This window comes from Homarus americanus, unplaced genomic scaffold, assembly GCF_018991925.1.
Source record: "Homarus americanus isolate GMGI-L3 unplaced genomic scaffold, GMGI_Hamer_2.0 scaffold51859, whole genome shotgun sequence".
Taxonomy (NCBI): domain Eukaryota; kingdom Metazoa; phylum Arthropoda; class Malacostraca; order Decapoda; family Nephropidae; genus Homarus; species Homarus americanus.
Window position 1 is genome coordinate 9214603 of NW_024711292.1, and position 18280 is coordinate 9232882.

The following is an 18280-nucleotide window of genomic DNA, read 5'->3' on the forward strand; positions in this document are numbered from 1 at the left end:
TTGGACCAATGGCCATTCCATTTAATCAATTTTAGAAATTCACCCCTATGCACTATTGTCACCCTAATATATATATATATATATATATATATATATATATATATATATATATATATATATATATATATATATATATATATATATATATATATATATATAACGAAGAGGAGAACCAGGGTAAACACAAACATCTCGACCATGTGGGCTTCTTTTAATCGCTAACGTTTCGGAAATAATCGTTTGCCATCATCAGAGCCTAAAAACACAAAAGTTTCGAAAAATTTAAAACAAATACAGGTGATATACAATAAAAACATAATATTATACGAAAATTTACCTTCAATAAACTTAAAAAAATTTAAAAAGAGCAATCCAATTCAAAACCGACAAAAATGACGAGAAATCTACATACAAAGCTAAAATCAGGAATAAAAACTATAAAATCAAATATACAGGGGGGGTATTACCTTAATTCAGACGAGTCTTAGAGAGAAAAACACAACAATTTACTAGAGGCCATATCACAAAGGGATGGCTTTGCTTTATACTGGTGTAATGCCTCCATAATGAGGAGGTCTGTATCACAGTCGCTCCTGCCAAGAACTGAGAAATCAGACGGCAAAAACGGGTGGTCATGTTGGTGGGCGTGGTTACGAATAGCTGAATGTGGTGGTTGTGCGATTAACTGGCCTGTTCGAACGGAACGGCCCAAGTGTTCATGGATGCGAGTTGTCAAATGTCTTTTAGTTTTACCTATATATGCTGCCCTACAGCTAGCACACGTAAATTGATAAACAACTGAGGATTGCAGGTGTGTGGGTATGGTGTCTTTAATTTTAAAGAATTTTTTTAATTGAACTCTGGGTTTTAAAGATTAGTCTAAGAGAAATTTGTGGATAGAATTCATTGAAAAGCTTCTTAAGTTTATTTCTAAGGGTGAAACTGAGTGGGCCTGTGTACGGTATGGTGAGATAGATAGAATATTTAGGGACCGTGTGGATTTGAGGCTGTGTGGGACTAAAAACCTATTAAGGGTTTTGCCCAAATAAGTGTCTGTAAATCTCTTAGGGAAACCATTGTTAAAGAGTAGTTCCTTTATGTATTTTAGTTCAATGTCCAAGTAGAAATAGCTTGAACATATATTAAAGGCTCTGTTGGTAAGAGTACGTACTAGATTACGTTTGTAATTAAGAGGAATAAAAGATGAAAATTTTGAACTCAAACCAGTGAAAGTTGGTTTTCTGTATAAGGCTGTCTCGAAACTATTATGAAGACGGTGGATATTAACATCAAGGAATGGAAGAATATTTTCCTTTTCCAATTCACAAGTAAATTTGATGTTGCCATGTTTCGAATTTAAATAATTTAGGAACATAGGGACGTGATCAAGTGATCTGAAAATTAAAAAAGTGTCATCAACATACCGACGATAGAACAAAGGCTTAAATTGGGGGGGACATTCGGTAAGCCAAAGCTTCTCGTGGTGACAGAGGAAAGCGTTGGCCAACGTGGGACCTAAAGGTGAACCCATAGCAACACCATCACATTGTTTATAAGCTTTGTTATTAAATAAAAACAAACAATCATTTACAGCCAGTTTTAAAAATTCTTTAAATTGTGGTCCATTGAATCCATCAATTATATCAGTATTTGAGAACAGTTCATCTGTACATATGTCAATAGTTTCGGCAAGAGGGATGTTGGTAAATAGAGACTGTATATCAAAGCTAGCCATAACACAGTTGTTGAATGAGATGCTAGTTAGCTCCTTAACAAAACTAAAAGAGTCTTTAACAGAGTATTGATTAATGGTGATTGGTGACAATATGGGAACGAGGAATTTAGACAGATTATAGTTGAAGGTGCCAAGGGCAGACAATATAGGGCGTAAGGGACACTCATCCTTGTGTACCTTTGGTAGACCGTACAGGATACCTGGTTTAGATCCGCTAACAAAGAGTTTTAAAAAGGAGGAGTCGTTAATGACATTAATTTTTTCTAAGTTTACGAAGAAATCTGTTAATCTTGTCCTCATACTTAAGAATTACCCTGAATAAATCGTCTAGAATGGGGGCAAATTTAGTTCGGTCGTTAAGTATATTCATCATTTTCTCAACGTAGGACGTTTTATTGAGTATAACAACCCCATTACCCTTATCTGGTTTAGTGATGATAATATTGTCGTTGGATGCTAAGTTTTTAAGTGCGAGAAATTCTTCCTTAGAAAGAGCTTGTTTGGTGCTGAACGAGTTGTATGAATAATAGGACCAAAACGCTAAGTGGCGGAAAGAGTTTTAAAAATAATGCAAACCTTTTGATACTGGATCATATAAACCACGCTTTCCAACAAGTCTATTGCTGAAGTATATATATATATATATATATATATATATATATATATATATATATGTATATATATATATATATATATATATATATATATATATATATATATATATATATATATATATATATATATATATATATATGCAATAAATCACTGTAGGTGCGTGATCCAGGTATATGCTGATAACCATAAGGAAAAAACACGAAGTTCCCAAGCGCTTTGTGTAATTCACATCTTCAGGTGAGTAAAAACTAAGTAGAAGTTCAGAACAAGTTATATATATATATATATATATATATATATATATATATATATATATATATATATATATATATATATATATAGAGAGAGAGAGAGAGAGAGAGAGAGAGAGAGAGAGAGAGAGAGAGAGAGAGATCAAGTCCACAGAGATCAAGTACTGTATAGGTAATGACCCTACTAATCTTCACAAAAGCACCGCAGCGGTCGGTGTTACAGAAGGGTTCCGCTTCTGAAAATCTTTCCATAATGCGAAATTCGAAGCCTTAAAGCAAAACCATTTTTCCCATATACAGTTCTTCCATAATAAAAGTTTATATGTATTCCTAAGGAAATTTTTGAGGCCCAAAAATATGACACAAGCACATATACAAGTACGTATGAAATTAGACGGTTTTACCACAAACAATGAATCATTCATGATTTAACATGATATTAAGTGAACAAAACACTCAAATTTTATTTAACATAAACGATGTTGAGTGCTGCATGAGGTGTTGAGGTGAGGTTGTGGGATCAGAGTTACTGGGAGTTGCTCCTTAAAACATCAAGATTAATGTCCAATACAATTCGTTTATGGGGTCTTATCACCAATGTTTTCACTTGAACTTGGTGGCCTTTTTCCACTCATCCTGAATAAGGGTACGCAGTAACACAGACACATAACTGAACACAAACTGGGGAAAGAATTTAAAATGAGCAGCACCATTGCTGTTGTGGTTGTTGGCAACTGAGGAGGTGAGCAGCCTTCCAACTGCCTTGTGGCATAGAGTGCCCTGGAACACAATTAGCTAGGAGAAACATACAACCCCTTATCACAGCAGAGAAGGTTGCCAAAATGCTAACCACCAACCACTCTCATGAAACCCTTCAGTTTCTTTCCGATCGTCCACCCCCACGGTAGTGGTGGAGACTTACAGTTAACTAAAAAGATGCTGGTGTTTTATCCCAGCAGTGGGTGGACCAACATTTTAGCTTTAAGTCCGAGTAGGTAATATTCCCACAAATCTAAGAAAAAAAAAGTGTCCACCACAGAGAATCCACACATAATAATTTTTCCAGTTTTTTTTTAATTTGGGTTAAATATCGCGATTTTTTTTTATTTACCAAAATTCCGTAAGGGCGAGTTTTTTCCCGTAACTCAAAATTATGGTCATAATTTCAAAATTCCATAAGGACGAAATTCCATAACCAGAGATTTCGTAAAGGAGGGAATTCCTGTTTATAGAACTTCAGTGGGAAGTAGAAATTTATATCTTCTAAATTACTATTTGTATGAATCCCAAATTTAATGACAAACTCACTGCATGATTTAATAATAAGTTTACTAAATAAAAACAATTATAATTTATAGTTTAGAAGATAATTAAAATTAAACATAGGAGTTTCCTGCGATTTCACGCTTGGAGGCAAATGCCTGCCTGACGACATACCAGCAACAAAGCTCTTAGGAGCAACACCAACCATGGGAGCAGAGATGAGCAACATACTTCACAGGAGATGGACACATCAACCTCAAGCAAGAAACCTACAATCCACGAGATGTTATAGCATCTTCTAACAACTAATCAATACATCAACTCAGTTTATTTTAATATGTGCATCCCAAGACTCACAATCATCATGATCTAATTTTCTATTAGATGCCTAAGTGTCCAGATGAATTCTCTCCACCACCTGCTACACAAGCTAAGAAGCCCTTCTTTTACTTGTTTATTTAGTCTATCAAACCTGACTGTTGATCCAGGTGCCAATATGCACGGGCAATTGAATCGGGATAATGTTTTGGCCAACGCGTTTATGATGGTTCAGATGGTCTCGAATTTTAACACGTAACGAGGCGGGCGTCGACATCAAACGCAATGACCGGTTAGTAACACAGTGTACATTTTATAATCCCTTTGTGAAAAACTTTTTCCAGGATATTCTCATTAATTAGTGCAAAGACTTTTCCAATTATTTTAACTATACAGGAATCATAATTAATTTGTTCCAAATTTTGATAGTGACTTGCAGCAATGGTATTTTATTAGCTGCGATGAAGTAGGAACTCGTATTTTTACTATTATGCATTACCACGGGATCTGAAGCCCTACCAACAATGTGCATGCGTAAATTGCTATTCCACACGTGAAAAATGTATGATAATTTAAGTCAATAAATCTGTCAATCTAAACTAAAAAATCAGTACGTTTTCAGAATTAAAAGTACTGTACAGTAATAACTGAACAAGATTCGACATTGAGTTTCTGAGTTTGATCCCTTTACATTCCGTGCGCGGACAGCCACACGGCGGGCGAGTGAGCTGTTCAGTCCACAGCCACACACTTTAATGTAATAGAGTGCTTTATAAAGGTTGGCTTGGCAAATAAACATTAGTCACACGCATATCATTTCCATTATCTACTCTATTAAGTTTCATTTCTTAACACTATTTTATTGAGTTATTTAGTGGATATAAGTACTGTACTGTACTGTACTATAAAAGAAATGTGCCACCTTTACAGCAGGCGGCCGCCGGCCAGCCGCATGACTGTGAAAGGAGAAATTTACTTTGCTTATACTGTACTGGACATAAATATTTATGGCACTCGATGCAGCTATTGAATTTTGGTATGTTAAAACATACAAGCATGAAAACAATATATGCTTGTATTTATTATAAATACCAAAATTCCAAGTGTATCAAGAGCCATAAATATTTGTAAGCAGAGTAATTGGACACAGGTAACCCAGCATCACAGCTCACACTAACCTAACCAGCCAAGACGTTAACACCACTCCACACCCCTGACAGACAGACATTTATTGAGTTATATGCCTGAAAGTTATTATAGTTAGCCACTAAACAATCCTCAAGCACTAAAATTATCATAGTCATTTTGGACTATTCAGCAAAGAGCACATTAAATTGGAGGATGAAATCCTTGGATAATTTTAAACCACAATGTCTCTACGGTAAAATGTCAGATTCTGCATATGCCCATGTGTTTGTGGCAGGTGCGAGCAATTTATAGGTAGCAGCTACCAAATAGGGAGGTACTACCGCCTGGGAAGATATTGGAAGCATCATGTATTGTATAATGGTAGACCCTGCTGCTATATGGCATCACGAAAATAGTGACCAAGTCCCAGGTTGCTGATCTGACTTTCTGCCTCATTTACACACAATTGCAGGGTCTTAATTGTTTCTCTTACTACTGACAACACAACATACATATGTTTTTTATTTTTGATCTTTTTTTTCCATTTTTGGATTTCTTTATTGTTGTTAGTAGTAGTAAAAAATTATGTAGCCTATATATAAAAAATAAAAAATTAAACAGTCCAGGCATTCTGGAACGCATCAGACAATCAATGGTGAGACGTGTACAGGCCTACATTGAGGCAGAAGGGGGCAAATTTGAACATTTCCTTTAGGTTGTAACTAAGAGGGGTCACACTGTAGACATCTGCGAATAAATGATTACAAAAACCTACGGGGGTTTCACTTCAAATTTACTCTCATTAATACAACATCTTAAATGTATTGTAACATAGAAACTATGCAGAATCTGACATTTTCCCATAGAGACATTGTGGTTTAGAATTATCCAAGGATTTCATCCTCCAATTAATGTACTCTTTGCTGATTCACCCTGTATAATAGAACGAATGCATTATTATTCCGGATATACCGAGCTTTCGACTTTAACGGACGGGCCTTCCCCCCAATTAGTCCGTTATATAGGTGGTTATTGTATCCATAAATAATTATTACTATCAGTCATTTTCTGTTTTAACCAAAAGAAATTTCTACTCTGCCAATAACAACAGGAAAAAATCTGCCACAATGAGCTATATTCAAGTACACTGTAAGGAAGGTAGCTGGGTGGTGTGTGCGTTAATTAAAGAGCAAAAATAAGGTTATATGTACCCAATCTAGTTTTTAATGTGAACAGTTTGTTAACTAGAATATTTGGACGTGCAGATTCTTAAAGCAACAGTAATATTGCTTTAACTTTCGGTCACTTTCACCTGTTTCTCCAGCACAAACATTTTCCGATTCAGTTACTAGTGCAGCAATGTCATCTATGTACAGTACTGTATTGACAAAAGCTAATAAATGTCAAGCAGCAACTTCTGTAACAGACAATTCTGGTTCCAGATTCTCAAGGTTGGTACACTGATTATTCTTGTGTTGGCCTTGCCATCCATTCACCATCACTTGTTTCAAGCATTACTTGATGATTATAATGTTCAAGAAGTGATACAGATTCACTATCAGAACCTGGCATAATTACTACATCACAGTTTTCTTTATTAGGCAAAATTTGAAAAAAACGGTGATCTCTCTGTCTTTTCTTATTTGGCAGTTATATACTGAAATATATTACTGTACGGGTAAGATTCTGCTCTATATTACTCAAAGTAAGATGTCAATTAATAACTGTATTAATAACTGTAAATGTGTTACTGGTTCTCTCAGCAGACTATTGTAATAATGATAATAATAATATCAGCTAATAGCTATTTGTTTTGCTTCTTAAAGGTGAGTTTTTCTAAATCATTCACTAGAGCTCGAAACATTACAGAGATACAAAAAAATGCAAGTTCGTATATACTGTACATAATTTGTAACACTTAAAAAAAAAAGGTCTTAAATAGTTCCTTAAGGGCCTCCACAGAAGTCAACTGCTCCATAGATGCAGGCAACTGATTGTACAATCTGGGTGTTATACCCTGTATAGGAAAAGGATCGGGAAGCAAAAGAACATTCCCGTACTGCTCTACTATGCAAAATCATTTCAGAACTTGTGGTCAAAAGATTCAGTAGGTTTGACAAATACTTAGGATCATCAAACATAATTGCCTTAAAAGTCATTAGGCAGAGTTTGAACTCTATCCTAGCTTTAATTGGAATCCAGTGCAATTCGATCATGAATGGGGTAGTGGATGTCCTCTGAGGAAGAGCAAAAATAAGCCCAGCAACCCTATTTGAACTTTCTTCAGTAGATAATTAGGTGAGCACCCCCATAAAAAGTTATAATAGTCAACCGAAACAAAATAAGTGAAAGTAATAGTGTCACAAGACATCCTAAAACTGTTCCATAGCCACATAGATTTTGAATATAATAGTTGCAACTCTTAATCACTGAATTTATATACTCTTTAAAATTTTGTTTTGAGTCAAAGTACAATCCAAGATTACGAAAAGAATCGACAGGACTGAGTTTTACTTCCCCAAACTTTAAAGATCCAAAATTATCCATGGTGTCACCCCTCCTATTTCTCCAGATGACAGTAATCTCGGTTTTGTCATCATGCAGCGTAATTTTTCTCCTAGCCTTCTGAATTTTATTATCAGACATCAAGGGTTTTACTAACTCCCCAATATCCTCGGCATTTATCATTTGCATGTAAAGTTGCATATCATAGGCATAGAAATGATAGGCAACACTATGAGCATCCAGTAGTACCAAAACTGCTCCCGAGGAACTCCAAACTGCAAGGGTCTAAAATGGTTCCACCAACCATCACACATTGAAATCACTCTGGCAAGTGAGACTCGAGCAGTGAGAGTGTTTCATCACAGACAACAAACGACCAAAGATCCTGGAGTAACAGATGATGAAACACCGTGTCAAAGGTTGCAGAGATCCAGCAAGACCAGAAGGGAGGACTTTCCCATGCAAGTGTTTAATACCAAATCGTTATGAATTTTACAGAAGGCAGTTTCAGTTGAATGATGCTTACTATTGGGTGACTGGACCAGACGGATCACTCAATTTCTCTCAAACAGAAGAAGTAACTGATCCAGCGCAGCACATTCTATGATCTTGAGACTAGACAATATTTTGACATATTTTCAGTATCAAGACTGTTGTAAAGTGTACATCAGTAAAACATATTCTAAAAATTACACTAATCTCCTATCGTTTGGGACTACCATTTATATTTTCAGTACACTTATACTGCTTTTTTTCATGAGAGTTGAGTTGGACTAATACATATAGAAGTGCAATCTAGAGAATTGTACATCTGTGTTTACCGGCTTTAATGGCTGCATTTGAAGTATAGTATTGCAAAAAAAATTGTATTAATATCAGTGAATGGATGCGTGTACCTTCTGCGTACAGGAGCCAGTGCAGTGGCCAATAGAAAGCCACTTTCTGTTGGGTGGAATGATTTGCATTGGGGTGATTGAATGTCCAGCCATTAAGATCCCGGCGTCATATTGCCGCAGGCGGTCAGTGTAGTAGATGCGCACACCAGAGGAGTCAACGATATCTGAAGGGAGATATGAGAACATCTGAAATGTTCACCAAATTGGATAATATACGGTGGTGTGTGAAAGTTGCAGTCATGTTTTCAACACTACAATGAAAGTATTGGATACAGAATGTAGAAATGTCAAAAATGTATTGTGTAGATTAAATTCAACATATACTGTAGTCTTTAATCATACACTGTACAGGCATGTTTTCAACCTAAAGTTATGCTGCATTTTCAGATCAAAGTTTGGAAAATAAATAAAAAGTTTGATCTAAACTACAATCTCTCTCAACCACAGGAAGGAATTAGGATTAGATCATATTAAAAGACTAAAATTTAAATGATAACTCTAAGCAACAACTGCTTTGATGTCAGAGAAGCACTCTAATGATACCAACTGACTTGAAGTTAGAAAATTATTTCACTCAGTTTAGGTTGAGGATCAATATCACCAAAACCAATGTCGGCATTTTCAAAAATTTCATGTTTGCTTGGTGTAAGGCTTATGTCCACTTTATCCTTCCCTAAGGTTCCACTATTGCACAATGATTAATTTTTCACCTGTTTACAGTTGGTTTGTAAGGATTTCATCTCTATTCTTGATGAGAAATATGTATGGCGTAAGGATGATACAATTCTCACCTGGTTTAAGCTCAGGATTATCATAATGCACCTCCATCAAGATGTAGGTTGATCCACCATGTTCTTCACCCATTGGCAGACCTACATTGTCTGGGTAAATCTGACCTGCCAAGAAACAGTACATTATAAGTTAGACACTCCCATGGGTGGCTGGAGACCTTAAACAATATACACGTATCTCTGATTCATGGTCCAAATATGTATCTGTAAAGAAATACACAGTTAATAAACTAAAGTGACCAATTATGCCATTCTAGTTTTAGAAACTTATCTTAACACAATTGAACATGCTGATATAACTGTGACATGAGACCTCAGAGCTGGGCTAGTGTTCCACAAATACCAGCTTACAAACCTAATTCATACACCTGTGTTGGGTTACGAGTCTAAATCGTATGCCACTGTTTGCGGAATATGCTCAGTACAGTACGCAAATACTGCAAATTGAATAGATTAGGTTAGGTTCGGTCATTTGGTTATGTTTTTAGCTCCACATTTTCCCCTCTCCTTCGATACCTACCCAACTTTGGTGGGTTAACATTGACAGGGTACGAAGGGTCATAACTCAATAATGATGCATTTCCCAAAACTTTCATTATTACCACTGTATTAAGCATGAAAAATTACATTGTTTTTTCTTGCCAAATTTGTTTGTCAGTGTTTGTGGGATAATTACCGAGCTGTCCTCAAAGGGAGGAAAATATTCCAGTCTGGCAAAAGGAGGAATGAACATACCATACAAAAAACTCAGATCAGACAACAATGACCCTAAATGGATAAATAATTATTTAAAGAACATCATTGGCCAAAGGAAGGCTATAGGTAGAAGGATAAAGCATGGCAAAATTTACCTCCAGGATTATTATAAGATATTGGTGAGTAGGGTTAAAACCGAGATAAGGAAAGCCAAGAGGAATAATGTGGTAAGGATAGCAAGGGAGGTGAAGACAAACCCCAAGGGATTCTACCAAATGTATCAAACTAAAACACGAGAAAAGATTGGACCAATACGCTCAGATACCGGCGAGCTCACTGATAACGACGGAGAAATGAGCAATAATTTGAATAAATATTTTTCAACAGTTTTCACCACTGAAAATTTAAACATGATACCCGAGGCACCGACTATATTCAGAGATAGTGAAGAAAACAAATAAGAGAGATAGTAGATACTAGTAACGATGTTAGTGAGCAAATAGACAAACTAAAGCCTAAGACGTCACCTGGTCCCGATGAGATATTTGCCAGAGTATTAAAGGAATGTAAGGAAGAGCTTAGTATGCCCTTAGCAAAGTTGTTTAACATGTCCTTAAAAACAGGTGTAGTACCAGAATCCTGGAGGATAGCGCATGTAATTCCGATTTTCAAGAAGGGGGATATATCACTATTCTCTAACTACCGCCCAATCAGTCTAACATCAATAGTAGGCAAATTACTGGAAGCAATCATTTCAAACTCTATACGAAATCGCCTGGAGAAGCACCGATTGATCAATGATTCCCAGCATGGCTTCACAAGCGGACGTTCTTGTCTAACTAATCTATTAACATTCTTTTCATCAGTTTTCGAATCGGTGGACGAGGGGCACAATTATGATGTGGTAAATCTCGACTTTAGCAAAGCCTTCGACAGAGTCCCCCACGAAAGACTAATTAGAAAGGTAGAAGCACATGGCATCAAAGGAAACATCCTTAAATGGATTAGGGCGTGGTTACAGTACAGGAAACAGCGAGTGAGCATTAACAGCACTAAGTCCCATTGGAGCAACGTCACAAGTGGAGTTCCCCAAGGCTCAGTACTTGAACCATTGTTATTTATTATATACATAAACGACATAGATATCGGCATAGACAGCAACATAAGTAAATTTGCTGATGACACTAAAATAGCACGTGTATTTAAATCTGACGAGGACTCCGCAAAACTACAGGAAGATCTAAACAAATTTTTCGAATGGTCTGAAAAATGGCAGATGAAATTCAATGTGGACAAATGTAAAGTACTCAGTATATGAGATGTAAACAGGGAAACCAGATACCAGATGAACAACGATGGCATAGAGAAATCCGACTGTGAGAGATATTTAGGAGTAATGATATGTAGAAACCTTAAGCCAAGTAAACAATGTGTTTTTGCTCGTAACAAGGCTAATAAAGTACTTGGGTTCATACAAAGGAGTGTTAGTTACAAGACTAGCGAGGTCATCCTAAAACTGTATCTTGCGCTTGTGAGACCACACCTGGATTACGCAGTTCAGTTCTGGTCACCGTATCACAGGATGGATATAAAATCATTGGAAAGAATTCAGAGGAGAATGACAAGACTAATCCCGGGCATTAGGAACCTTGAGTATAGAGACAGGTTAAAGCATCTTCATTTGCACTCCCTCGAGAGACGTAGAGCGAGGGGCGACCTGATAGAGGTGTATAAGTGGAAGTCAGGGTTAAACAAAGGGGACATTACAAAGGTACTCAAACTATCCAACCAGGAGCGAAAGCGTAACAATGGTTTTAAATTAGACAAATTTAGATTTAGGCGTGAAATAGGTAAACACTGGTTTGGAAACAGAGTAGTGGATGAATGGAACACGTTACCAAATACCATCATTAACTCGAATACGCTGGATAGCTTCAAACATAGGTTGGATGCTTATATGAGCAATAGGGGTTGGGTGTAAACGGGACTGTCCAGTATGGACCAATAGGCCCGCTGCAGTTTCCTCCATTCTTATGTTCTTATGTTCTTATACTGTACAAGGTAATTAGGCCTCAACCTGAAGGTAGCCAAAGAACTTTCAGAAGCAAAACTTCCTCCTACTGTACTAGCAATGTAATTCTCTCACAATATACTTACGTAAATCGAGATATTAACATCTGATTCGGTAAAAGTGGAGTAGGCTAGCACTCGATGGCGTTTATATATTTCAGTCATATTTTCCACAGTAGTTGTTTGAATGATAATAACTAATAAAAACGATGCAACTCTTTCCTTTAATTTAATTTTTTTCTCTACCTATGACCATAAATCACCTGTAGTGGGCAGGGCATGAATGATATGGGAAATTGTGGGGTAAAAACTGGCAAAAACCTGATCTTATGGCAGTAATTACATGTCTCTACTTACTTTGTAGGCGAAGAAATTAAATATTTACCATAAAAATTCTGCCTAAAATTCTCCTGTGACGCCGCTAGTTGTCATTTGTTCTTAAACTAATAAATTTTGAATCCGGTCTTGGTTATCTTTATAATAAACGACGGAGCGTCACATCAGAGGTTTTATTACCTTATTCGGGTATATTGGCTTGATTGTCTTTTGTTTTTCATGTTATAGGCTTCACTTTCCTGAGTCTGTATTGTCAGTACAAATCCTTTCTTTTAACATAATTGGTTTTTTAAACCTATTAGGTGTAAAATTGATGAGAATTATACAATTGGATTCGAATCCCAGAGTATAAGTTTGGATACATTTCCAATTTCTTTGGAATATAATTGACGGTAATAGTGGAGCAGACGACTAACACCAGAACCAGCTGTTCGATTATTTTTTGAATGATAGTAAATAATAAAAAGGAAAAGACAACGTTTTCCTTTAATTTGATTTGTTTTCGGTTTTCTCTATTTCCGATCATAATTCACCTGTAGTGGGCTACACAGGAAAGAAGGGGGAAATTATCCTTACTGGATGCCATTGCTGTACACTATCCACCTCAGTATTAAAAGTTTCTTCTGCTGAACATGCTGGGAGGTTACGAAGGAGGTTTCTGGGGGTCCCAGGGTCGGGCGGTCTGGGGGTCCCAGGGTCGGGCGGTCTGGGGGTCCCAGGGTCGGGCGGTCTGGGGGTCCCAGGGTCGGGCGGTCTGGGGGTCCCAGGGTCGGGCGGTCTGGGGGTCCCAGGGTCGGGCGGTCTGGGGGTCCCAGGGTCGGGCGGTCTGGGGGTCCCAGGGTCGGGGGTCGGGGGTCTGGGGTCTTGGGGCTGGGGGTTAGCGGCCCCCTGGTTAAGAAGCTACAGTAGGTCAGGCTCGTGCACAAATACAGAGCCAGAGGAGCACCCCTCCACCCGCTCCTTCTCCCTCCCAGGAGGAGGCGAGTGTCATGTAAACAATGTCATCTCTGACCACACCCCACAAAACACAAGGGATTCAGCAAACGAAGCAGCTGCAGAGACTGTAGGGGGGGCCGGAGTCAGTACCATGACCAGAGAAATTACCGGGGACAATTTCTGGCTTGAAAGTCATGTACAGTTGCGGAAATGATTTCCTACACCCCCTGTGGTAACCCGTGTCTCCAAACGGCCAACCTATTTGACCTATAACAAACCTATCCACCAATCACGTCCGTCGTTACACTACCAATACCCATTCATTCATAAACAGTGAGACTGGTACTACTACTGCAACGTTGCCGTTTGGAAGAACGGGTTGCCACAGGAGGCGAGAAACACATTTCCGAAATTTTACACTAATACTGACCAATCCTTGACAAGAGAGAATCGAGCCTGAGGAATTTGAGTTCAATATCGATGAATATGACTCATTTACGAATCTTTCTCACCAAACTTGCAAGAGGGGCGTGGTTATCTATGCTTACAAGACCTTAGAGCCACACAGGTAAGGGTGCGGGGAGAGGATGTTTTTGAAGAATCAATGTGGTGTAAATTAAACGAAACGGGAGAAACTTAATCATTGTCGGGTGTATCTACAGATCCCCGAACTGTAGCTTATTAAACCAAAGGAACTTAAAAGCTTTAATTGACAACGTAATGGCGCTAAACCCTTGCCACCTCCTTGTCATGGGGAACTTTAACTATGGCGACATTGACTGGAACATAAATCCACGACAAACGATCTAAATAATCACGCCACTCTTCTTGTAGAAACTCTGAGAGACAATTTTCTATTTCAACATGTTAAAGATCCGACCCACTACAGGGGGGAAAGCAAACACCTCATCATAACTAATGAGGAGGGTATGGTGGCCAAACTGGAAAGCCTAGCCCCCGTTGGCACCAGTCACCACGTACTGTAACGTTGTCCTTCAGATTTAACTATAACTTGGTTCAGAACAAAAACAGGTCTAGGTTCAAATATTACAAAGGAAATTATGACGGGATGAGGGAGGAGATGAGGGGTTTGCACTGGCCTGACTTACTAAGATATAAGAACGCAGACACTACGCTGAATATCGTAGCTAGTAAAGTTTACCATTTTATTGATAAATATATACCCAAGACCAAACCCAGTGCCTCCAAGAATACAAGAAGACCGTTACAAATGAATCATGTGGCAGTTGACAAATTTAAGAGGAAAAGTTAGGATCTCGAAAAGTGGGTTAAGACAAATGGTGAGCAGGACAGGAGAGTATTGTCACCCTGTCTGGTCCCCGAGATATGCTAGAGACTTGTCAGTTAATTGAAAATGTTCAAAGGAGGGACATCAGACTGGTGCCTGCTCTAAGGAACCTCAGCTTCCCAGAGAGATTAGAACGCCTGCAACTGCCTGGTTTATACTACAAACGGGCAAGGGGCGACCTAATCGAAGTGTATCAACATCTCAGAGGGCACTGCTTGGTCGAATGTACATACCTGGAGCTGGCGAACGCCCGCCCCACAAGGGGTCACAGCTCAAGGTTGAAGAAGCCACAAGTCCAGAAAACAGTGAAGGCAAACTTTTTCGGAGTGAGAACTTTGAACTCTTGGAACAATCTGCCAGAGAGTGCTGTGATGGCACCGAGTGTGAGCTCTTTCAAGACCAGACTTGACCAAGACTGGAGCAGGTTTCGATACATTCAAGGAGCCAGTGCATGCCCTTACAGTACTTGCCACCAGTGCGTTTCACAGACGTGGCCGACTGCCCAAGCGGCTAACGAGCCGATCAGTAGCGAAGAGGAAAAAATGGATAAAAGTAGAAGTAAGTAAATGTAATTAGAGTTTGTGCTTTTTCGTATAATTTTGATTACTTACTATCATCCAAACAACATCTGTGGAAAAAATGAACCAAAATAGAACAACTGCTTCTGATGTTACCGTCTCCTTAGGTCAGGTCACATTACACAAAATCAGGTCACGTTAGACAAGATTGGGTCAGGTTCTGTACATTGTCGTATCATTTTTATTACTTACTATCATCCAAACAACATTTGTTGAAAAAAATAACAAGATTGAACTCCGACTTCTGGTGTTAGCCGTTTCTAAGTGAACTGTAAATTCCTATACTTATTGTTCTTCCACACGGGGACAGACTCAGAGACAGGCTCACCACCTTGAATATTACAACGTATTTATGACGTCCTGTGCAGGTGGTTCTTTATCGTTTTACAAGTTATCTGTGCTTGTGGAGGATAAAGACCGTCTCCAAAATTTCATATGTCAACATAGACTATTTGGCAGGACGTACAAGTATTCAATGTGCGGTAGAGAACTGACAGTGAAGAAGAAATATATGTTTCAGTACAACAACCGATAAACGCAAATTTACACGATGCCGCTTGAAGAAAATTGCTTTTATTTGTACCAAATATCAAAGTAAGTTCTTTCTGTTTAATATGCCAAGGAGGTCTAGGGGGAGGGGTCCTCCGGTTATGAAGCTAGGTAAGGTTAGGTAGGTTTGGTTGGTTAGGTGATCGGTTAGGTCAGGTTCTGTGCATTGTCGTGTTTTGAGTCATTCAATTAGTATCTTCAGAAATTTTGGTTTAATTCAATAATTTTTTTGTGTTAATGTAAATGAACACCACTGCCACCATAAGGATTTTTTCGATTTTGTTCATTTTTTCCACAGAAGTTCTTATACACTGTAGTAAGTATTTTAAAAGAGGCAACATTGGTTACAATTTAGAAGCTACCAACACCTATTTATATATTGAGTCTTATAAAGAGAGAAAGAAAAAAAATATTTATTCTATAGCGTTTCCATCGGAAATTTATATTTCTCGAGTATTTTAACCAAAATATTACCATCAATATTAGTTGTTCATAGTGAACTGCGCCTTTAAGCAGAAGGAAATATGTGGGGTAAAATAATAAAAATAACACCAAACAAATGTGAAGAATTGCTTTTGAGTTATGGATCCCTCCTCATCTGAGCACCGAAAACAATGCCGCCATCACATACTAAAAGCCGAAGACAACACCATTTCATACTAAACACCGAAAACATGAATCAAGTAAGCTTGTGCAAATGAGTGAATTAAAAAAAATATTTTTTCTTTTACAAGATTCACTCATTTGTCAAAAAAATAAAGGTCTGATTTTAATAAAACACACCTAAATACACACTCCCAAAAATATATATTCTTATCACAAAAAGGAGCCACAGCCATTAAACGAATATTTACCATAAGCCCACCTCTCCTCCCATCTCAAAATCTAGATATTTGCTATAGAAATCAAGGTAAAAGATGTTCAAAACAAATAAAAAAAAACATCGGAAACAGTTTTGAATCTAACCTAACTTAACTGGGGGGGGGAGGGGGGGAGGCTTGTAGTGGATTTCTCCCCTACAAACGCTGTTTGTCGCTGAGTAGCCGACCCCACCAATTCCCCAGTGTATGCCTCGTGGTCTAGGTCAACCAGCGCCGCCATACATCACGGAGCGGGGGTCAGCTACTAAGCCACGCCTACCCCCCGCAATTTAAGACCTGACCTCGTGGTGACCTGTCCTCTTTCTACCTACACCAACCAGCCAGCAACACCTCCTCCTCCGCCTGCCTGGCGGTCCTCGCTCCCGCCGGCGAGCATGGCGACCCACCAGCTGTCCTTCTCTGAGCATCCTCACCAACCAGCTCTCTCTACATCACGCTTGTAACCATGCTGCCTTCCCAGCACCAAGCTGCATTGTACATCCAATACAACATGTATATAGAGAGCACATTGTGAGTTTCCTTTCTCCATCCCATCCTGAGTGTGAACCAAACAATCTCATCCCGACAGGCTCCACAGTCGTTCGATGTTCTGGGTGTGTATTGCTACGTTGTTCGATGTTTTTGGTGTGTCCCACCACATATGAACATACATTATATGTTAAATATATCACTTACACGTAATAAGCGCCAGAAATGCAACTGAAGAGAAATGTTTTAGAATTGTCAAAATTACCGACTGCAAATGTAAAACTCCAGAGATTCGTTTAGTAGCAACAAGTGAAGTTAAATTTTCATACATAATCAAATTATAAATATCTCGTTTATACGTAATTTGTGCCAGAAATACCACTGAAGAAAAGTATCTCAGAACTGTCAAAATTACTGATAGCAGCTATCAAACTCCTGAGATTAGTTTAGTGGCAACAAGTGAAATATCCATAAGAAGTTGTCGCCTCATTTAAAATACCTATAGTACTTCTTATGATGATAAGTATGTTTGTGGAAAAAATTAACGAAATCGAACAACGGCTTCTGGTAGTAGCGGTGTTCTCATAAATTACTCTTCTTTTCTTTTTTTCCTGTTATCCGTATTCTCCACCTTTACGTTAGCTTCTAAACAACAAACACAAAATTCTGTAGTCTTGTGACTCACAATGAACGAACAGGGAAATCCCCGTCTAGTCCAATCACATTCACCACGAGTTTCATAATGTACCTACCTTCACCACCAATGCCCCAAGCAACGAAGGTGGAAGAGCAATAAGTCCAAGAGACGGGCATATTGGGTCCATAGCACTGTCTACCATCAATATCCAGCCACTTCTCATAATGACGACCACTGTCAGGAAGGTGACACTCGTACAGCAGGATGTGGTGGACATGTGCTAAGTTTCTTTCCTCGATCACTGGAACATACTGATAC

General features: G+C 38.3%; 1 protein-coding gene across 3 annotated transcripts in view; it reads right to left on the minus strand.

Annotated features, from left to right (window-relative positions):
- The window catches only part of LOC121877254, a 137526-nt gene that overhangs the window by 80857 nt on the left and 38389 nt on the right, over positions 1 to 18280 (minus strand). For all 3 annotated transcript variants that reach the window (XM_042383023.1, XM_042382944.1, XM_042383107.1), the window contains exons 7-9: positions 18078 to 18273; positions 9503 to 9607; positions 8712 to 8875 (exon numbers count right to left, since the gene is read on the minus strand). In XM_042383023.1, the coding sequence (XP_042238957.1) occupies positions 8712 to 8875; positions 9503 to 9607; positions 18078 to 18273 (465 nt within the window). The remainder of the gene's footprint in view (positions 1 to 8711; positions 8876 to 9502; positions 9608 to 18077; positions 18274 to 18280) is intronic.